Source organism: Callorhinus ursinus, unplaced genomic scaffold, assembly GCF_003265705.2.
Source record: "Callorhinus ursinus isolate GAN/ISIS: 27379988/994484 unplaced genomic scaffold, GSC_fseal_2.0 scaffold11, whole genome shotgun sequence".
NCBI classification, from domain to species: Eukaryota; Metazoa; Chordata; class Mammalia; order Carnivora; family Otariidae; genus Callorhinus; species Callorhinus ursinus.
The window spans coordinates 36,332,353-36,356,030 of NW_027397073.1; the positions used below are offsets into that span (position 1 = coordinate 36,332,353).

At 36.2% G+C, this 23,678-nt stretch overlaps 1 protein-coding gene across 6 annotated transcripts in view; it reads left to right on the plus strand.

The window, feature by feature from the left end:
• The window catches only part of RPRD1A (regulation of nuclear pre-mRNA domain containing 1A), a 72,335-nt gene that overhangs the window by 12,132 nt on the left and 36,525 nt on the right, over positions 1-23,678 (plus strand). For all 6 annotated transcript variants that reach the window (XR_012380038.1, XR_012380039.1, XM_025886666.2 and 3 more), the window contains exons 2-6: positions 15,516-15,645; positions 18,986-19,092; positions 19,172-19,269; positions 22,209-22,335; positions 22,446-22,621. Coding sequence is in view for 4 of the 6 variants with exons in the window: in XM_025886666.2 (XP_025742451.1) it covers positions 15,516-15,645; positions 18,986-19,092; positions 19,172-19,269; positions 22,209-22,335; positions 22,446-22,621 (638 nt within the window). In the remaining 2 variants the exon portion in view is untranslated. The remainder of the gene's footprint in view (positions 1-15,515; positions 15,646-18,985; positions 19,093-19,171; positions 19,270-22,208; positions 22,336-22,445; positions 22,622-23,678) is intronic.

The window sequence follows — 23,678 nt, forward strand, 5'->3', positions numbered from 1 at the left end:
AATCTTTAGGGTTTTCTACAAGTAAAATCATGTCATCTGTGAATAGATTTTTGGAAAACTTGCATGTGTCACCTTGAGCCTAACAACTTCCCAATATTTTTTAAACACTTCTCCAGTGAAATCAGTAATGATATTTACACATGTGACTTTTGATACTGCCTAATGAAATGTTTCAATAGTTGGAATATCTTTATAACCGTGAACTAGTATTTATCAGAAGACCAATGCATGATGTTACAAAATTATGCATGAGTAAAAGATCCATTCAAAGAGCCTGGTAGACAAGGATTTTAACCTAACAGTTTTTAAAGTTGATTGGTATATTTTAGGATTCTATATTGCAATTTACCATCTTTTAAAAAAATAGAATTTGTTGGGTTTTGTTGTAGTTTCAAAAAGAATATCCACAATTACCTGTAATAGTTATTAAAATACTTGCACTGACTATATCTGGGTGAAGCCTGCTTTTGTTCATTGCTTCCACTGAAACAACATTATCATGGCTTAGTTAATAGAGAGCAGATATGAAAATCCATCTGTATTCTGTTGTGCTGAAGATTTGCAAAAATGTAAAACAGGACTCTTCATTTTTAAGTTTTGGAAATACTTTTTTTTTTTTAAGATTTTATTTATTTGACAGAGAGAGAGAGAGAGACACAGAGAGGGAACATAAGCAGGGGAGTGGGAGAGGGAGAAGCAGGCTTCCCGCAGAGCAGGGAGCCCAATGCAGGGCTCAATCCCAGGACCCTCGGATCATGACCTGAGCCGAAGGCAGATGCTTAACGACTGAGCTGCCCAGGCGCACCTGGAAATACATTTTTTAAACGTTATGTTAACATCTAATTTTTATTCCTACTTTAAAATGAACTAATACATATTTTAAAGTTATTCTGTTTTAATTTTTAATAAGGTAAGCATTGGTAAATGTAAGCTATGTGAGTAAAATCTCTTTCGTGTTCTCAATAATTTGTAAGAGTATGAAGGGGTCCTGAGAGCAGAAAGTTTGAAAACTGCTCTCAGATTAGTAGAGACCATGAATGTTTTACATTAGTATTGTTTTATTTATAATCTTGCCTAATTTAACATAATAATTGTTTTAATTTTTAAAAGTTTTAGCTTTCAGATCCTTTTGGGGTGAAATCAAAGAAATTGCTATTAATGTCTGTAAATAAGTATGTAAATACCATATGAAGTTTCTTGCAGTTACCTTCTTAATGGGCATTGCTTGCGTTGTGATTCTTTAGCCCTGAAACTGAGGTATTAATGTGAAATTATAAAAAATACTGTATATTTTTAGATAATTGTAGATTCACATTCATTTGTAAGAAATAATACATCCTGTTTAGCTTTTGCCAGCTTTCCCCAGTGGTAACATCATGCAGAACTAGTTTTTGTAATTTCCAAAAAATAGGTATTGAATAAAAAACCCAGCACAGTTGTGATACTGACATTGTTATAGTCAAGGTAAAGAACATTTCCATCACCACAAGGAATTTTTTTGTTACCCTCTATTGCCATATTCACTTCATTCCCAGCACACCCCCTACTTATCCTCAGTTTATCCAATTTTCTGTTTTGAATTATGCTTTTTATACAAAAAGATTATTTGAGAGAGAGAGAGAAAGTGTGCATGTATGTGAGCCAGGGGGTGGGAGGTCAGAGGTTGAGGAAGAGAAACAGACTCCCTGCTAAGTGTGGAGCCCAGTGCTGGGGTCTATCCCATGACCCCGAGATCACTACGTGAGCCGAAATCAAGAGTCTGGTGCTTAACTGACTGAACTCCCAGGTGCCCCTGCATTATGCTTTTGATGTCCTTTAAGAACCTTGCTTAGCCCTGGATTTTGTTTGGGTTTTTTTTCCCCTATGTTTTGTTCTAAAATGTTTATATAATTTGCCTAAGTCCATGATATGTTTTGAGTCAATTTTTGTATAAGGTGTGAAATTTAGGTCAGGGTTTGGTTTTTGCATGTAGATGTTCAGGATCTCGAGCACTTTGTTCAAAAGCTGTCTTTCTTTCATTGAATTGCTTTTGCACTTTTGCTTAAAGTATTTTTTTAAGATTTTATTTATTTATTTGACAGAGAGAGACACAGCAAGAGAGGGAACACAAGCAGGGGGAGGGGAGAGGGAGAAGCAGACCTCCTGCCAAGCAGGGAGCCCGATGCGGGGCTCAATCCCAGGACTGTGGGATCGTGACCTGAGCTGAAGCCAGATGCTCAACGACGAGCCACCCAGGCTCCCCTGCACTTTTGTTTAAATTGACTTGGACTTATTTGTGTGACTCTATTTCTGGGTTCTCTATTCTGTTGATCCATGTGTCTCTCCTTCCACCAATGAATACCATACATAGTCTTTTTTTTTTTTTTAAGATTTTATTTATTTATTTGACAGAGAGAGAGAGTGAGAGAGCACAAGCAAGGGGAGAAGCAGAGGGAGAGGGAGAAGCATGCTCCCGCTGAGCAGGGAGCCTGATGTAGGGCTCGACCCCAGGACCCTAAGATCATGACTGGAGCCGAAGGTAGATGCTTAACCGACTGAGCCACCCAGGAACCCCACCATACATTGTCTTGATTACTACAGCTATGTATCTTGAAATTGAGTAAACTGGTTCCTTCTATATTTTTCAAAATTGTTTTAGCTATTCTAGTTCCTTTGCTCTTCTATACAGACTTTAGAATAATCTCGTCTATATTAATAAAACTTATTTGATGGGATTTTGATAAGGGTTCTTTAATGCTATATGGCAGTTTAGGGAGAATTGACATCTTTATTACTTTGAGTCTTCCAGTCCATAAACATGGCACATCTTTCTGTTTCCTTAGATCTTCTTTGATGTTTATAATCAACATTATGTAGTCCTATATGTGTTTTGTTTTTGCGCTTAAGCATTTTAGCTATTTTGAGCAATTTAAAATGGTATTGTATTTTTAATTTCACTGTCCACATGCTCATTGCTTATATATTCAAATACAAGTGATTTTTAAGTATTTATCTTGTTTTCTGTGACCTTGCTGAACATACTTATTAGTTGTAGGAGTTTTTTGGTAGGTTTCCTTGGGATTTTTCTGTGAAGACAGTCATGTCATTTACAAATGGGTACACTTTTATTTCTTCATCTTTGAACTTTGTGTTTTTCTTTTTCTTACCTTATTGAACTTGCTGGCATTTCAAGCACGGTGTTGAGTAAGAATGATGAGAGTGGACATCCTTGTCTTTTTCCTTATTGGGAAAACAGTCAGTCTTTCACCTTTAGAATGTTAGCTGTAGTTTTATTTTTAGATTCTATATCAAGTTGAGGAAGTTCCTCTCTATTGCTGGTTTTTGAGAGATTTTAAAGTAAAATGTCTGAATTTTGTCAAGTCTTTTTTCCACCAATTGATCATGTGATTCTTTTCTTTAGCCTCTTAATATGCTGTATTATTGATCAGTTTTCAGATCTTGAGCCAGATGTACCTCCCTACCATAAACCCCACTTGTTTGTGATTGTGAATTCTTTTTACATACTGCTGAATTCTATTTGCTAATATTTTGTTAAGGATATTTACATCTGTATGTATAAGGACTTTTGCTCCACTTTGTGTTTGTGCATCTTATTTTGAAATTAGAGTAGCACTGACTTCATAAGGTGAACTGGGGTGTGTTCCCCTATTTCCTGGAAGAGGTTGTGTAGAATTTTTAAAATTCTTTAAATGTTTGGTAGAATTATTTGGCAGAAACCATCTGGATCTGGAGATTTCTTTTTTGGGAACTTAAAAATTACATATTCAATTTTCTTAAATGTCACAGGACTATTTAGATTCTCTGTATCATACATTGGGTGAGTTGCTGCAGTTTGTATTTTTTTGAGTCAGTGTAGTCCATTTCCCTAAGTTGTCAAATTTATGTGTCTGGGGTTGTTCATTGTATGCCCTTTGTATCCTTATTGTCCTATTGATGTCTATACTGATATTTTTGATACTGAAAATATGTGTTTTCCCTTTTTTCCCTTGTCATTCTTGGTAGAAGTTCATCAGTTCTATCTATATTTTCAAAGAAACAGCTCTTTGATGCTCAACATTACTAATCATTAGGAAAATGCAAATCAAAACCACAATGAGGTATCACCTTACACCTGTTAGAATGGTCATCATCAAAAAGATAAGAGAACAAATGCTGGAGAGGATGTAGAGGAAAGGGAACCCTTGGTGGTGGGATTATAAACTGATAAAATTACTATGGAAAACAGTGTAGAGGATCCTCAAAAAATTAAAAATAGAGCTCCCATATGATGCAGCAGTTCCACTTCTGGTATGTATCCAAAAGAAATGAAAATGCTAACTTGAGAAGGTATCTGCACCCCCATGTTAATATCAGTATTATTTACAATCTCCAGGACATGGAAACTACCTAAGTATTCATCCTCAGATGAATGGATAAAGAAATTACTGTGTATATACACACTGTATTCAGCCATAAAAAATGAGGAAATGCTGCCATTTGTGACATGGGTGGACTGGAGGGCATTATACTAAGTGAAATAAGTCAGAGAAAGACAAGTACTGAATGATCTTATTTATATGTCAAATCTTTAAAAAAAAAAAAAAAAAACCCTAGAAGCAGAAACTCAGCACAAAGACATCAAACATGTGGTTACCAGAGGAGGGAGGGGGGTTTGGAAGAAGGGGTCAAAAGGTCCAAACTTCCAGTTACAAGGTAGATAGGTACTAGGGCTGTAATGTACAACATTGTGACTAGTTTATCTTGCTGTATTATATAAATGAAAGTCGTTAAGAGTAAATCCTGAGTTCTCATCATAAGGAGAAAAAAACTTTTTTTGTGTCTGTATGAGATGATGGATGTTAAACTTACTGCAGTAAGCATTTCAAAGTATATGTAAGTCAGACCATTATGCTGCACACCTTAAACTTGATGTACAATGATGTATGTCAATTAAATCTCAGTAAAACTTGGGGAGAAAACAGCTTTTTTTCACTGATTTTTTTTCCTCTACTTTTGTTTTAGTTTCATTAACTTTTGCTTTTATTATTTCCTCTTTCTGTTTTCTTCAGTTAATTTTGCTCTTATTCTAGGTTTTTGAGGTGGGAGTTTAGATTATTGATTTGAGACTTGTTCATCTTTTCTATTATATGCATTTAGTGCTGAAAATTTCTCAGCCCCGCTTCAGCTTTATTCCACAAATTTTGATAGATTGAATTTTCAGTATATTTGCTTATGCTACTTGAAGCATTCTTATGATGGCTGCCTTAAAATTTTTGTAAGAGAATTCTAATATCTCTGTCACCACAGTGTTAGCATCTATTGATAGTCTTTTTTCATTCGGTTTGAGATCCCTTTGGTTCTTGGTACAGTGAGTGATATTTGCTTGATCCATATTTTGTGTGTGTTATGTTTGAGAATCTGGACTTTATTTAATATTGTTTTATCTAGATATCTCTGATACTACTCCATCAGGGTAGGGAGGTACTCTTTGTTACTGTTGAGTGCAAGTGGGAGTTTGGCAGACACCACAAAGTGGGGGTTAGGAATGTGTGGTCTTAGGACTGCTGGGCCATTGTGGAAGTCCTAGCTCTCCACTAGGCCTTCTGTGACACCATCCCAGGGGGCAGTGCCTTCTTACTGCTGGGTGGGAATGGAAGTCCAGGCTTCCCTACCTTTGCCTTCTCTGACACCACTCTTGAGAGGTGTTGGGCTCCACATCACAGCCTGGCTTCTCATTTAGCCTTTGTTTAGTGTGGGTGTGGGTGGGTACAGTTTTTTGTGCTGTTTTATCTTTTTTTTTTCTTCCCCTGTGGTATTTTGCTGGAGTAGACTGGTTATTGTCTAAAAGTTTTCTGTCTTTCTAGGTTTCCCTTTTCCTGGTCATTTGGCTAGAATGGAAAGGTTTGTGTTGGAACTTTTTATGTCGGCACCTGTTAGGATTTCTGGGTTGCTGACTTTTTCAACTCCCAATCTAAGAGAAAGGCAAAAAGAAAACTCCAAGAACTCACCTTGTACTATTCTTTGGGTCCCAAGGTCCCTAGCCTATCTGCCTTTGTTTCTTTTCTTATGTTTGTTTTATTTATAATGCCCAGGATTGTAGTTGTACTTTGCAGGAGAAATAGGTAAAACGACATCTTCTCCATCTTCCTGGAAACACAAGTTCTCTACAAACTGGTCTTTATATTGGAACTGGGACACATCATTTGGAACTCTGAGACTAGTATTTTTACTAGTGTTTTCTTGTCTTAGATATTATAAGATACTTTCTGGTTTGCATGTTGTATTAGTACTTTAACAAACTTATTTTAATATAACTATGCTAAACACTTTTAGTTTTTATTGCTTTGAAATACACATTTGTTATAAAATTTAAAACAGCACAGTAATATGTTAAATTCCTAAATAAAAATTCATTGCAAAAAGGCCAGTTATTCCCAGATTAATTTTTAAATTCAGGGCAGTCCAAAAGAAATTTGTTCTTTTACAGGAAATTTAAAGCTAAATCTAGAGGTCATTGGGAAAAGTAAATGTGGAGGAAGAGCAAGGCAATTTTTAATTTTTGTCTTGTAAATTTTGACAATTTTTTTAAAAGATTTTTATTTATTTGACAGAGAGAGAACAAGCAAGGGTAGTGGCAGGGAGAGGGAGAAGCAGACTCCCTGCCGAGCAGGGAGCCCAGTGTGGGGCTCCATCCCAGGACCCTGGGATCATGACCTGAGCCGAAGGCAGACGCTCAACTGACTGAGCCACCCAGGTGCCCCATGAATTTTGACAGTTTTGAAGGGAAAACAGTAAAGGAGATATTGTGTTCTTTTAGGTATCCACACAGCCTTTAAAGGCATTGAAGTTAGAAGAGTATGATGTCAGTACAGGAATAGGAATATGTATGAAAGGAACAGAGTAGACACTTATGAGGAAACCCATTTTATATAGGCATTTGGTAAATTAGACACTTTATATTCATGGGAAAAGGACTGGAATATTACGAATGATTCTTAGATTTCTACTCAATACCATATGTAAAATTAATCCAGTTAAAGATAGAACACTGAGAAAAATCAACTATGGAATCATATAAGGAAAACACGCATTTATAGTTCTTTCTAGTCTTGCATTGTGAAAAGACTTTCTAAATAAGGCCCCAGCGGTCTTATAAGAAATGCAAGGCGATCATGACCTGAGCCGAAGGCAGATGCATAACCAACTGAGCCACCCAGGTGCCCCTATAGTCATTCTTTTTGATGCTCTTTTGCCAGTGGCAGCCTCTTAGAGGGTCATTCGTGTCCTTTGGATACAACCCCAGTAATTTTTAAAGAGCTTTCTTGCTTTCTACCATGACAAGTTATGCCAGGTTATGCCAGCCTCATCTTACACATTTCTTGCTTTTATTGGCAAAATGTGTAGGGACCACAGTATGGGTCCTGGGATTGCTGATTGATTTCAGTGCATTTTTTTGAATGCATTTTATTACTTTAATAATTATTTCATTGGTAAATGGAGATAATAACTTACCTTGTAGGGTTGTTTTAAAGATTAAATTAGATACACAATAAACTTTCAGAGCAGTGCCTAGTTATAAGAAAATGGTCAATATGTATTTTTTTAATTCAAGTATAATTAGCATACGGTATTATTAGTTTTGGGTGTACAGTATAATTCAGCAATTCTACACAATTCTCAGTGCTCATTGTGGTAAGTGTACTTTTAAACCTCTTTATTTCACCTACCCTCCCACCCACCTCTCCCCAGCAATCACCAGCTTGTTCTCTGTATTTAAGGGTCTGATTTTGTTTGTTTCTTTTTTTCCCTTTGTTTTGTTTCTTAAATTCCATATGAGTGAAATTATATGGTATTTGTCTTTGACTGACTAATTCAGTATTATACCCTGTAGGTCCATCTGTGTTGTTGCAAATGGCAAGATTTTATTCTTCTTTATGGCTGATTAATACTCCACGGTATATCCATCTTTATCCATCAGTGGACACTTGGGTTGCTCCCATATCTTGGCAGTTATTTTTTTATTTTATTTATTTTTTAAAGATTTTATTTATTTATTTGACAGAGAGAAACACAGCGAGAGAGGGAACACAAGCAGGGGGAGTGGGAGAGGGAGAAGCAGGCTTCCCGCGGAGCAGGGAGCCCGATGCGGGGCTTGATCCCAAGACGCTGGGATCACGACCTGAGCTGAAGGCAAATGCTTAACAACTGACTGAGCCACCCAGGTGCCCTGGCAATTATTTTTTTAAAAGATTTATATATATATTTAGAGCATGTGAGAGAGAGTGGGGGGAGGGGTAGAAGTAGAGGGAGAAAATCTCAAGCGGTCTCCCCGCTGAGCATGGACATGGGGCTCGATTTCATAACCCTGACAGAATGACCTGAGCTGAAATCAAGAGTTGGATGCTCAACCTACTGAGCAACCCAGGTGCCCCCATATCTCGGCTATTGTAAATTATGCTGCAGTAAACATAGGGATGCATGTATCTTTTCGAATTAGTGCTTTCGTTTTCTTTGGGTAAATACCCAGTAGTGGAATTACTAAATCATATAGTAATTCTATTTTTTAGTTTTTGAGGGACCTCCATACTGTTTTCTGCAGTGGCTGTGGAAATTCCACTTACTATTTTAAAAATACCATTCTTAAAAGAGCAAAAAAGTTTTAGTCTCAGTCCCACTCTAGAAGTATAATGTGAATAAACCGTATGATGTGTATTCTTCCGGAACTCTTCCAGTTGACAGTGTCTTCTATAGTGGTCTGATGGTCCAGAATGAAGTTTGTTCTTTTCAAGATTTAAAAAATTCATTTGTGGGGCGCTTGGGTGGCTCAGTCGTTAAATGTCTGCCTTCGGCTCAGGTCATGATCCCTGGGTCCTGGGATCGAGTTCCGCATCGGGCTCCCTGCTCGGCATGAAGCCTGCTTCTCCCTCTCCCACTCCCCCTGCTTGTGTTCCCTCTCTCTCGCTGTGTCTCTCTCTGTCAAATAAATAAAATCTTTTAAAAAAATTAAAATAAAAAAAATTCATTTGTTGTATATACTAAAACCAAAATTTTTTGAAATTATTTCAGGAACTTGAATTGACTTTGACCTGTTAGACTGGGTAAGATGTCCATTTGCTTGGGTCTAGGTGGAGTTTTTTTTTTTTTTTTCCAAATAGTGAAGTAAGAGAGATCATGTACCTATAGGACAAAGTCAAATTGGAGCATCAGGTGAGCACTACCCAGAAGCCCTCTTCAGCATGTAGGCCCAAGTTATTTATTTAATATATAACTCATGTGTTTTCCCTTTATTTTATTTTTTTTTAAGATTTATTTATCTATTTTAGAGAGAGAGTGCATGGGGGCGGGCCAGAAAGAGAGGGAGAGAAAGAATCCCAAAAGGACTCCCTGCTGAGCTGGGAGCCTGATGTGGGGCTCAATCCCCATGACACGAGACTGGCACCTGAGCCAAAATCAAGTCAGAACGCTTAACCCACTGAGCTACCCAGGTGCCCCATGTGTTTTCCCTTTATTACTTAAATATTTGTTGGCAAGTCTTGACACACACCCCTCCCCAAATTATTTCTTGATCTTCCCATGAAGTAGGTCTTTCTACTGTGTGTTTGTGTGAATATGTGTAACTTAACACTATGTCTGAGATACATGTCTCAGATACCTTTCCATATCAGTATATAAATTTCTCTTTTTGTTTTTTTTTTGAGGGGTGGGAGGGGCAGAGGCAGAGGGAGAGAGAATCTCAAGCAGACTCCACACTGAGCGCAGAACCTGACTCAGGGCTCGATCCCATGACCCTGAGATCATGACCTGAGCCAAAATCAAGTTGGACCTTTAACTGAGCCACCCAGGTGCCCCTCTGTCTCATTTTTGAACAGCTGTAGAGTATTGGATTGTATGGATACACGATGATTTATTTAGTCATATCTTGTTATCATGAGTATCCTTAGTGATTGTGCAGTTATGATAATATATCCATAGGGTAAATCCCTGGACATGAAATTTGCAGGGTCAAGGGATTTGGGCATTTACATTTTTCATGGGTGTTGCTAAATTAATTTTCTAAGAGGTTTCACTAATATATATATTAACCACCAATGTCTGAAGGTATCTAAAGGTGATAATCCCACCATGCTTTTGCCAACTTTAGTGTCAGATTTTCATCTTTCCATTCACACTAGCCCATTTTTCTATAGATTATTGATTTGTGAGAACTCTAGAATGGAGGAGATAAAAATATTTGAATTCAGTACTTCGAAAATAAGATTAGCTAGATCTGTAAGAAAGTTTGTCTTTCATAATCTGAATTTGAAGTTGAGGTTTCTGAGAGCAGTGCAATTTTACATTTTTTCCCCCTTCAGCTGTGCTGGGTGAGGTTAAAACCAGAAGCCAACTTAGTGGAACAAATAATTAAAGGAAAAGTTTTAGGCCAAAAAATTACTGATTTAGTAAATAAGTAAGCAAATTGTGAATCAACTGCTGGGCTTTATGCCATAGATGGGTAGATGAGAGTGACAGTTGTTGCTTTCAATGGAGCTTAGTTTAGTTGGGAAGCATTAGATTAAATAAAAGTAATTATAGTTGGAATAAGTGCTCCATGGGAAAGTATGGGGTGCTATGAGAGCCTATCAGCGTTGCCTAACTTGTGTACCGAGTGGTGAAGGAAAACCAGAAGAACCTGTTTAACTGAGGTGTAAAGGATGGGTAGGAGTTGGGGAAGTTAGAGGATTAGTTGTATTGGGCATGAAGAGAGAGTATTATAGAGGGCAGAGACAGACATTCTTGGGCCTTTGGTTTCTATTAAGGATTTACAATGTTACCTGGAGAATAGTAGAAAATCTTTGAAGGATTTTAAAGCAAGGGATGGGCTGCCAAAAGTCTGAGGCATTGTGGCAGTGGTACGGGAATACAGTGGCTTTATCCATCTCATTTTTCACCCACCTCAGCTATTATGAAGCAGCCGGCTGTATTTGACTGAACTCTTGGTCCTGTCCGGGACAGACAGAATCTATTCTTGAGTCACCTGGGGATTACGCACTTTCTGTGGCAAAGAGAGTTAAAGCAGTTTCTGCCGTATAACCAGCTATTCATTTGTATGAACATGTCTTGTAGTGTACTATAGTGATAATTAGTTTACCAGGGAAATAAATGAGGCTGTCCAGCAGTTTTTAGTAAGTCTTTAATAGGTTTTTGTTTCAAGATAATGGCTTTTCTTCTGATTTCCTCCTATAAGACCTACGGTAGTGTTCACTGGTATGTGTGTCTGTGTGTGTATATATTTGTTTATTCAGTTTTTTTGGTCCTTCTCCCACGTAGAAGGCTTCCTCTGTAAAGAGGGTTCTTGTGTTAATAGATAACACAGTAAAATTTTAACTGTTTGTTGTATTTATTGGCATTGTCATCTAGTGTGGTTTTAAATTTCAGTCACCATAAAAACACGGGTGATTAACTTAGATTATGATATTCTATATTATATCAAAATAAATAGGCATATATGGTTTGTACAGTTGTAAGAAAATAAGTAATGATGCTCTCACTTTTTTAAAGATTATATGTATTTGTTTATTTATTTTGGAGAGAGTGAGTGAGCAAGAATGCGCGCAACTGGGGGAAGGAGCAGAGGGGGAGAGAGTGGGAGGAGGGTAAAGAATCCCAAGCAGACTGTGCCGAGTGTGGGAGTCCAACATTGGGCTCAATCTCATGACCCCGAGATCATAACCTGAGCCAGAACCCAAGTCAGATGCTCAACCAGCTGAGCTACCTAGGTGCCCCAGTGCTCTCACTTTCTGATTATGAATAAGTAAAACTAGATTCTGAACTGATCATGAATTGGTGAAACTAGGTAGCATTTATGTAGTCCTTTGAGTGGCAAAGTTTGTTTCATATTGTTTATATAAGAGCCCAGTCTCTTTTTGAAACCTTGTAGTTGATATTTTATTTGAATTGTGAATTATTATGTAACTGTCTCTTACTTATGTGATGGACTGAATTTGTATTGCCCTTTGGGGGATATGCTCAACATTTTAGGTAATACTATGTCCTCATATATTATCCAGCCAGATTTTATTATTATTTATTTGTTTTGATTTACCTGTTCACATACAAGGTCCAAGGAAAAGGGGCTATACTTAATACCCACAGTAGCTTAAAATTTTTAGTTCAGAGAGATGAGATATAAGAAAATGGTTCCTTACAATGTAAATATTGACAGGTCCTTATTTGCTTATACTTTATTAGCGCAAAAATAGCAGTATACACATACAGATACATTGGGATATAATATTATATTTATGATTGCTTCCAGTGTTGGTGTGATACATTAGTGGAGAGTAGGAATAAAGAGAACTCACATTTTTAGTGATGTGACCTGTCATGTGCCAGTCTACATAGAGCTTGAAAACTCTTGATTGAACAGGAAAGGTTATTTTTGGTCAGTGCCCAGCATGGTCCCTGGCACATAGCAAACCTTAAATAAATGCTATTTAAATTGAATGGAAGATTTAGAAAATAGCCAGTTTTACAAGGAACCCTGTGACAATAGAAATAAAGGAAGAGATTAGGTCACACCCAGTTTTAAGCATTATATTTTATTACCAACAGAGTTTTTTCTTTAAGGAATTATGAAATGGTTTGCTCTTTCTGTTAATTTTGTATGCTTTAATAGCAATTTATGGCTCTGTTATTATCAAATTATCAAAATTCATTTGAAAATCATTTTTGTGGTTTTCTTCTGGAATTGCTTGTTGTAATTAGTTCCATTAGTTTACTTTTGCTCTACATGAAGATACACATAGTTTTAAATGGAAGTAAGTTTCTTTACTGAAAATTTGGAGAAGGATATACATTATAGCATTTTCTAAGTATTTCTCATATTTAACTTGGGTTCCACAAGGGGAAGAAAATGAAAATAATGTGTTGATATTTGGACCTCATACCAAATCCATGCTGTAGTTTTGGTTTGTTTTTTGGAATATGCTGGGAAATATATTTTGATATCTTGTAAATTTTTGCTTTGATGTACATTATAGAAACCATTCTGAATTATTTTTAAGAGCTGGTAGCCCATGGATTTATAAATATGGTAAAATACACTTTTTAATTTGTGTGGTACGTAACAGAATTTACCATTTTAACCATTTCTAAGTGTTCAGTTTATTGGTATTGAATACATTCACACTGTTACACAACCATCATCACCATCCATTTCCAGAATTCTTTTCATCTTCTAAAACTGGAACTCTGTACCTATTAAGCAACTCTCTCAGCCTTTCTCCCTCCAGCGCCTGGCAATCACCATTTACTTTCTGTCTCTATGAATTTAACTATTCTAGGTATTTCATATAAGCAGAACCATGTAGTATTTTGTGTGTGTGTGACTGGCTTGTTTCACTTAGCGTAATATCCTCTAGGTTCATTCATGTTGTAGCATGCATCACGATGTCCTTTCTTTTTAAGGCTGAATCATATTCCATTTGTATGGATTACCACATTTTGTTTATTCATTTATCTGTCAGTGGATACTTGTGTTGCTTCTACCTTTTGCTCTTGTGAATAATGCTGCTAACATTCTAAAGTATTTTGGTTGGGTCACTACTTGATCTTTTCAAAAGGTAACATCCTCTTTCATTTATAACATAGTCGTTAGAGGCATAGTCCAGTTAAGAGGGAAGGCTTAGGAGTTGGACTTTGGATTCAAATCCTGGCTGATCCCTTCCTGGATATCTCAGTATGGACAGATAACCCTTTTGATGCCTATTTGTTAAAACTGCCCAATGCAGGTAATGATGGTACCTTACATTATTTGGATTAAATTAGGTAATATATGTAAAGTGCTTAGAGTAGTGTGTAACACATAGTAAATGTTACCAGTATTTAGGAAAAGGAGCCCATTGATTCAGGTACTCATTTGAAGTACTACAGATGGTCTCCAATTAGATAATAATAAAAATTTGAGTTTTTAAACTCATTTTGATGCTGAGAAGGCAAATACTTGGATTAATTAATATTAACCTCTTCTTTGGGTGGGATTTTCTTTGGGCAGGGATAGGTAAAAAAGAGACAGGTTTGAATATTGGGAAAGTTGCCATTATGATCATCTTCACGGGAAAGGGTATCTTAACCAGTTATACTGAATGGTTTATCTAACCAGACAAGAGCCAAAAGAATCAGAACAAATTGGTCTTTGTTATTGCCATCTCTTCCATATCTTTATTCTATTCCAGGACTTTCAAAAGCATAGTGGTGAGCCACATCTTTAGACAGGCAAATGAGACTATGCAGTGGATGGCACAGATTTATAAAGACTGGTCATCTCTGACTCAGTATTTTAGTTTCTTGTAAGCAGGTTGTGTGTCACTAGTTTTTTCTCAAGAAAGACTTGAACTCAGAAGTGGCTTTTAATGTGTTGAATGATTAAACTGAATACTCAAATCTAGAGGGCCCAAAGTAGCCTGCCTGTTTTCGTCTTAAATCCACTAAGATGGCCCCCATATATGGTGCACTGGATTATCAGTCTTGACCATAAGTTTCCTATGCCACTGAATGTGGATGCCACAGAGTACAGTGCTTCTGAATATAACTGTGCTACTTTGAATAATTCATATGTAATTCTAGTAAAATTATATTATGAAAATGTCAATATAAAAGATTATGTTCAACCAACTGAATTTTACTTGTATGTATGACTCTTAACTTGAGTTGTACTTAATACTGTACCACTTAACATTGTAATTAGTAAAAATGTATTCTGGCCCACAATTGTTGAAATCTTTTCTGTTCTTTCAGAAGGATGACTACACCCACTGAATATTATGAGAAGAGACATCTTTTTGTCTAGATGAATTCAGCTATTTAAGGCCATGTAATCCAAAGTGGGTGAAAGTCTAAACTGCCCATTTGGTCTCCCTAACATTTACTCTCTCAGCTTGGGAAATATTTATTCATAAACAAAAAGTACATAATTAATCAAAGTGAGGTCTCTTTCAACGTATTTTACATTTCGTACTCTTGTTTTACAATAACTTGATAACTGTAAAATAAATGTGGGTATTAAAACAGTCATAAATTCAAGCTTTAAGGTACCGTCTTAACATGACCAGTTACCATCTTATTTTAAATGAGCTGTATTTCACGTAGTGTTTAATAGTTTTAACAAAATTTAGTACAGATTGAGTCACAGCGATGCATTTTTGTAGACCTGAGGATTTTGGTGTATAAAACTACTAATTTGGGAATAGTGATAAGACTAGTAATTAAAGGTAAGTAGTTTGGGCAACTTAGTAAAAGTGCAAGGAAACTAATTATTGACTAGTTCCTCCTTTTTTTTTTCTCACATGCTGCATCTCCAGAAACTATAGAAACCTAGAGTTAAAGAATAGTGACTTGATGAGTTCGGTAGTAGAATGAGAAGCTAGATTTGAACATGATACATAAAGGTTAGTAGGTTTGTTGTAGTTCTCAAACTACTTGAGTCAGATACTGAGAAAGTTTGTCCAAGTTAAAGGAGGATATTTTAAGTAGATTTTTAATTTTTTTTTTTTTTTCAGCCAAACCAAACAGGAAGCTTACTTTTCTCTACCTAGCCAATGATGTCATTCAGAACAGCAAAAGGAAGGGACCGGAGTTTACAAAAGATTTTGCACCAGTTATAGTGGAGGCTTTTAAACATGTTTCAAGGTATGGTAATTGAGTACTAGGTAATCTCTTTTAAATGTGCATAATATGTGCTTTTGTTAAAATTTGCTGTAAGCCATTCAAACAAAAAACAGGGAATTTATTTCTTTGAAATTTTCATTTGAAAAGACTTAACTATAAATGGCATTTGTAAATGTGTTAAATACTTTGTGTGAAGGGAAATTTTTGAACTGTTGGAATGGTGGGTATTTGGAGTACTTGAATTAACAGCTTTCCTTTAAGAGACCAAAAGCAGCTGCCATTTTGGAATGAACTTCATTAAGAATAAATAAAGGTATTGAATTGAAAATTTGTGTGCTTATAAAGTTACCATTTTTCCAACTAATATTTCTGGATAAACGTCATACCTTTTCCTTTCATATTGCTTATAATTTTAAGGGTTTTTTTAGTGTTTGTGTATATATCATAACATTTTAAAATGCTTTGGAAGTATAGAATATTTATTTAGAATAATTACAAGCCTGTTGAAAAATTTTGCTACAGAAAAATTCTGAGGGTAAAGGTCAGTGCTTTGGCTTATGCCCCTTTTAAATGCTTATTTCCAAACGTGAATATTTGATAGATTACTGGGTAAACATTATTGGGGTAGACTACTAAATCAGTCTAAATTATAGAATCCAGGGGTAAATGAAGATCTGTGTTGAATGATTTAAGGATGAGAATATACTCCAGGCATGCCCTGCAACTTTAGTCATAGTGGATGCATTTTTTTCAAAAATTACAGTGCTGTATGTTACTTTCTTAAATGTATATTATTTATCTTTCCTTTTAGATATTGTCTTTTACCATCTTTTCAGATTTTGGCATTTCTTAAGAGTTCAGTCCTAAGCCCTCTTTCTGTGGTCATATTCTTCACTTGACCTCTGGGCAATTTTATACATTGCATGTATTTAGTTATTATCCACACCCTAATAACTCACAATCTTACATTCCAGTCCAGATGTGTTTTCTTTGTTTTAGACCTGTGTGTCCTGTTGCCTAATGAATTTCTAGTTGTATGCCTCCAGACATCTCAAACGTACTCATGTTCAAGTTCAACTCATGTTGAACTCATATTATGTCCTTGCTCCTGTCAGACTTCCTCCTCCTCTAGGTTTCACTCTCTCAGCAGATCCAACTCTATCTATCCAGACGCCCGTATGAGAAATTAGGTGTCAGCTTTAACTTTCTCTGATACTGTGATTTATAGTATATCACATTCCCCTTTCTCTTTCACTCCCTTTGTCCCATGTAGTATATATAGTTCCCACAGTTCTTTAGATTTCTTTCCATTCCAGTTTCCATAATGTCATTTCTTTTTTTTTTTTTTTAAATTTTATTTTTTAGAGATAGAGCGCACGCGAGAGCATGAGCGGGGTGGGGGGAAGGAGGGATGGAAGGAGAGGGAGAAGCAGACTCCCAGCTGAGCAGGGAACCCAAGGCACAGCTCTGTCCCAGGACCCCAAAATAGGACCTGAGCTAACGGCAGACACTTAACAGACTGAGCTACCCAGGTGCCCCCATAATGTCATTTTCTATATAATTGCAGGAGCCTCCAGTATTGTTTAATCCACTTACAAAACTAGCCACAGTTGCAGAGCTGATCATAACGCTCCTTTGCCTTTGAGTTGTTCTCATTTGTTCCAGAGATTAAGTCTAAAGTCCTGAGCAAGACCTAAGGTGTTGCTTCATGGCCCTGTCCACATGTTCAAACTCCTGTCTCACATTTCTTCCACACACACAATTTATAGTCCAAGTTTAAGCTAACTGAACTCACTCTTTTAGATCTTTCTACCTTAAGTTTTTTAAATATGTTGCCTCTCCCGAGGAACTCAATAATGTATTTATTGACTGCCTGCCATGTGCCGGGCCCTGAGGATACTTTAGCGAACAGGATAAGGTTCTGTCCTAGTGGAGCTTGCATTTCAGTGGATGACAAAGGTGATAACTAGATATACAGGTGAATATATACTATGCTAGTAGGTAAGTATTGTGAAGAAATAAATTAAGGAACTAAAGGGTAGGAGATTTACATCATGCGATAAAGAATGACTATTTGGGGGAGGTGGCATTTGAACAGAGACTGAAGGAAAAGATGAAATGAGCCACTTGAGCATTCTAGGAGAGGCTTCTATGTAGAGGGAATACTTGGCAGAAATAGCTGTGTGCTGGGCATATTTGAGGATCAGCAAGGAGATTTGTATGGGAGAAGGTTTGGTTTTTTTTTTTTTTAAGATTTTATTTATTTATTTGACAGAGACACAGCAAGAGAGGGAACACAAGCAGGGGAAGTGGGCTCCCTGGGAGCCCAATGTGGGGCTCGATCCCAGGACCCTGGGACCATGACTTGAGCTGAAAGCAGACGCTTAATGACTGAGCCACCCAGGTGCCCCTGTATGGGAGAAGGTATTTAGAGAATGTAGACTGAGAAGTAGCCAGGAAGTAGACATGTCCACCTTGTGGTCCAGCATAAGGATTTTGGTTTTATTCTTGGTATGATTGATAGCTCTTAGGGGATTGAAGAGCCATATGATTTGATTGACATTAGTAGAGCATAGTGAAGAGTAAGAGCCTAAGAGACCAATGAGAAGACCTAAGAAAACCAGGCAAGAGGTAATAGCAGCTCAGTCTACAGTGGTAGTGATGAAGGCAGTTAGGATGTGGTTGGGAGTAGTCTGTTTGCCACTACCCTGTTATTCCAGTCATCAGATCTCAAATATCACTTCCTCAGATCCTTTTTTTAATCTCTGTTGAAGTGGGCCAGGCCTCTGCATTATGCTTGTCTTTAATAGCTTGTTCTTTTTTGTGGCCCTTATAAGCAACAGCTGCTATAAAGCTCCATTTGTATCTCCAGTGTCAAAGATAGTGCCTTGATCAATAAGTATTTGTTAAATAAATTTCAAAATCACCTATATGAAATCTTCTTAGCCTCATATTCAGCCGCCATTCAGTTAGGGGCATCTTCTTTGTAAACCCCTAGTAGCCAGTGTGAGCACCTTTACATTTTGTTGTAATTTTTTGTTTAATAATGTGTCTGGGGTACCTGGCTGGCTCAGTCAGTAGAGCGTGTGACTCTTGATCTCGGGGTTGTAAGTCTGAACCCCATTTTGGGTGTAGAGATTACTTAAAAAAATAAAATCTTAAAAAAATATATGTCTGTAAGCTTTTAAAGGAAGCAGGGAGTCTGTCTTGATCACCTCACCTCTGAACTTCTGGTCACATAGTGGTGCTCAGTAAACATTTGAACAGCTTTTTTCAGGGAATGACTGTCTGATTGTATTGAAAATAACCATTACCTTCTTAGTAGCTCTATTAATTGTTATTATTTGTATTTTTTCTTTAGTGAAACTGATGAAAGTTGTAAGAAGCACCTTGGAAGGGTATTATCTATTTGGGAAGAAAGGTCTGTTTATGAGAATGATGTATTAGAACAACTTAAGCAAGCTCTGTGTAAGTGTGTAATCTTTTATCATGATCTCTTCGTTAAAATGTTTGCTTTCATTAAAACTTCAGTGTTCTTCCATTTCAGATGGTGATAAGAAGCCTAGGAAGCGAACTTATGAACAGATAAAAGTGGATGAAAATGAAAACTGTTCCTCTCTGGGATCTCCAAGTGAACCACCACAGGTAGAAGTTTTTCTCTGTTGAGGGAGTTTTGCTACTGTAACTTCATGTGGCCACGAAGCTTTATTAATTTCAATGTTTTACTTCTATAAATTGATTTTTATTATAATTCTGAGTACACGAAAGAAGCTATGTGAATATCTCTTATTTTCTGATTAACAGATTGCTTATGTTTGATGTATGTTGTATAATGTATATATTAGGCAACTGTATTTTGCATAGAAAGAGGATATCTGATTGCTAAATATGAGGTCTAGGGAGATATCCACCATTTAAATAGTTTCCTTTTAAATAAATAAAACATTATGTGGTAAGACTATTTTGTTATATGATTTAAGTACACTGAAAATGCCATTCCTAGAGATAAACACTGCCCTTTAGAGTATTTTTTCTTTTAAACATGTAAAAATGAGTGTTACAGTAACAAGCATGTATTTATACAGTTCTGTGTAACTATAGAACCATATAGTTCATGGTAAAATAAGATGGATTAGAGTCATTATCTTAAACCCCGTGTCCTCCCAGGTTGGTACAGTATAGCATTCTTTAGCCATCAAATGATTCCAGAAAAACATTTTTAACTTTTAATTAATGTGGGCATTGAGTGTTAAAGCTTCCTCCTTCTATGTTTCAAACATATAGGAGGGACAGATAAAATTTAAAAGGAGAAAATGAAGACATAGCCATACTCATAAAACAAGGTAAATATCTTCTTGGGCTAGAAATGGTACAGAAGCACAATATGTGAGCCAGAGCCTAGTTCTTGCTAAGCTTTGGTCCGGGAGTACATACTGGCTTTTCCAGAAATACTAGGGTAATAAGAACTCAAAAGTGCTCCATGGGAGTTGGAGGACTGGACCTGAATTCACTGCATGAAACCAGAGGCTGGGTGAAACTCTTTCCCAATGAAAGGAACTTGAAAGAAAGATAAAACCAATCACTGCCTAAAACTGTGGGTGTATTATGTCACTGTTAATACTGGGGAGGCAGAAAGAATCTCAGCTAGGTACTCAGCCAGGACCTGATCCAAACTGCCTGTTTACTCGTTGACAGGAGGTGCAGAAGCCCACATGATCACCAGGGACAAAAACTTGAGGAAAAAATAATAACATTAACATTTCAAATAACCAAACACTAAGGTTTATATTTCTTTCTGTTTGGTAATAATTAAAACAAAGCACTTTGTGCTGAGAGCCTTATTATGATTCCATGAACAGTATTTTACCCAAGTTCTAGATGCAGGGTCTGATCCTCTTGTGTTCTCCCTGATGAAAAGAGTAACCTCAGTTGTACATCTTAGGAGTATCTGTCTGACTCTAATCTAGTACTTAAATAAAATGCTGATGCTTTTCATTTTATAATGACTATTTTCAGATCAGTTGTACTGCTTAATTCTCAGTGGTTCAGCTTTGTAGCTACCATTTTATTTTAAGAATGGCTAAAATTTCTCTTTGTAGGATCCAGTTGAACTCATTTCATTCTCTTCTATTAGAAATTGTAGGCTAGTGTTGTTTTCATACAACTTTGCTTTTTTATCTGATCCTTGACCTAGCACTGGAAACTTAGAATTAACTCATCTGGGAATGTAAAGGTGAGATGAGAGCAGATTGTAGTTAAAGCATGCATATCAAGACCATAAACCCAGATTACTTCTCAGAACTTCAGAAAATTTTAGACTTTCTAAGACTAATTTAAAAATTACTATATAAAAGTTAATTGGGGCACCATAAGAAACAAGCTTCCTGATAATCATCATTGCTCTTAAGCTCACTTTCATTTGTAGGGGGATATATCTTACATCAAAATTTTGTAAAATATTAGAATATTAAACACATAGTAATGAATTAAAAGCATGTGTGGGATAGTATATTTCATATTAGATTCCATTCATTCTTAATCATGTTTGATATTTACTTTGAGCTAGACCCCAGTGACAGCATTTTTTTGTAAGGCTTAAAGAAAAACCAGTAACGATCTGTCAGTGTCATCTTTAATGGATACACAGAATTGCTTATATCCTATATTTTTCAAGTGTGTGTAATTTCCTGCTGTTCCAGGAACTAGTCTTAGAGATTAAAAAAAGAAAAAAAGAAGGAGGTGAGATGGAAATAGAGACCAGTAAAAAGAAAATGTATTTATTTTTCTCTGGAATAAATTTATAGACATTATGAATTGTGAAGTTACCAGCAAAGGCTTGCTGTTCCCTCCTAATTGTATCTGATATGAAAACAGTGCAAGTAAAATATTCTAATGATAAAATAATTTTTATATTGGCTAAGTGTTTAGGTAAGTATTAGTCATCAAATACATGGAATTTTGTGATATTTTAATGATCTTGTTAACAAACTGTAGAGTAGTTGAAGATATCATATTTAAACATATTCCAAAACTACATTGCTCTTGTACTTTAACTACATCATGTAGAAATACAATTGGTAAGACTCTTCTTTGTTGTAGTAGAACATGATTTGTATCCCCCTGCCCCAAATATCCAATTTAGTATTAAAAAAAATTCTGCTCATGTGTAATGATAATATAATGAATATGTCATATGTACAACTTGTATTGTCTAGGTTGAAGTTATAGCTTGCTTTCCCTTTTGCCACTGTATGTATTTGGCATATAAATGATGCATGTTACTTTCAGAGTCTGATAATTATTTTTACACTATCTGTCTCTACCACTGGAGTATGACTTCCTCAAGGCTGAGGGCCATGTCTTATTTTAGTTTTCAATTTATATATTTCCAACACTTGACATAGTATAGTTTCTTTTTCTTAATATTTCTTAAAAGAAATGGACTGCCTTCAAAAGTAGTTTATATTTAAAACTTCGAACAGATATATAGCCCATAAGTAGTAAGGAATATGAAATAAATTTTAAGTCTTTTGTATTTGTTTAAGCTTCATTTATTATGGTTCTGAAGTTGTATAACTTTTTAGACTCTAGATCTTGTTAGAGCATTACAAGATCTAGAGAATGCAGCCTCAGGTGATGCAGCAGTTCATCAGAGGATAGCGTCTTTGCCTGTTGAAGTCCAAGAAGTATCCCTACTAGATAAGATAACAGGTAAGAAAGGAAAAATGTGACCTGGAACTTTTTTGGAAGTCAGGGTGAGGGAATGGCATATGGCATTGTTTTTGTTGTGTAATAATGTTGTTATTCTGTGCTTTTCTTAGATAAAGAATCTGGAGAAAGGCTTTCTAAAATGGTAGAGGATGCTTGTATGTTGCTGGCAGATTACAATGGCAGATTGGCGGCTGAAATAGATGATAGGAAGCAACTCACTCGAATGTTAGCAGATTTTCTTCGTTGTCAAAAGGAAGCCCTTGCAGAAAAAGAGCATAAATTGGAAGTGCGTAACCTTTTCCTTCTTTAGTGCTTGTTTAATTTATTTCTTGGGTAGGCATTTCAGAATACTCTGTTTCCACACATTTTGCATTTTTTGATATAGACCTTTTTAGACAATGGCCCAGGTAAGCTGCTCCTTGCAGGAATGGGTTTCTTTCTACTTGAACCAAGTCAGCAGCCTAAGTAAACTTAGAAATTTAGTATTATGAAAATTGGTTGCTTTATAAAATTATTCATTTGGAATTCCAATAATAGTAATTCATCTGAAGAGCTTAAACTCTTATATTCAAGAACAGAACTGTGGGAAAATAGCAGTATAAAGTCTGGTGTCAATTACAGTAAATTATGGTTGGATTTCTTGAATTCCTGTTCTGAGTACATGTATGTACTTTTAGGTATACAATCAAAAAATAGTTTTTTTGGCATAGAATTAATTGTGGGTATGCTAGTCCCCCTCTCCCTGTCCCTGTAAAGTTTATCAATTCCGTTCAAGAAGTTAGTCTTCAAGTTAGTCTTTCGTTCCATCCCTGATTCTAATGTTTAACATATTCCCACCTCACTCCTGGCTCATACACAATCTTTCGTAAAAGAAAGTCATCACTCCTTTAAGCTAAGTGGTGACTGATACTGTTGATGAGTCTGGAGGTTCAAGGGTGAGAAACATTTTCCTATTTCCTTTGAGCAGAGTAGCTGTTGTCAGGGGTGGTTGGACCAGAATCTTTTTTGACTAGTTCTTGTTTAAATTGTTTATTGCTCTAGCAATTTCTTATTCTATATGTATATGTAGGAGAATTTCTAACTTGTCTGGATCCCTTTATTTAAGCAGTTCTCTGTAAATTTGTAGGTATGTTATGATACTGCCTCTACTAAGTTGCTTTTATTAGTGTCTAGTTCTTGTTTTAGCGGTCTCTGCCAAAGAGGATCGTCATTTCTACCTGTGCGACCAGTTATTTGATCAAGAGCTCTCCCACCCCAAATTCTCAGCTTTTAATTTAGCATTACCCCTTTACAATTTGGAGCATAGTTAATGGCACCATGCTCTACCTTGGAGAGAGCATGTA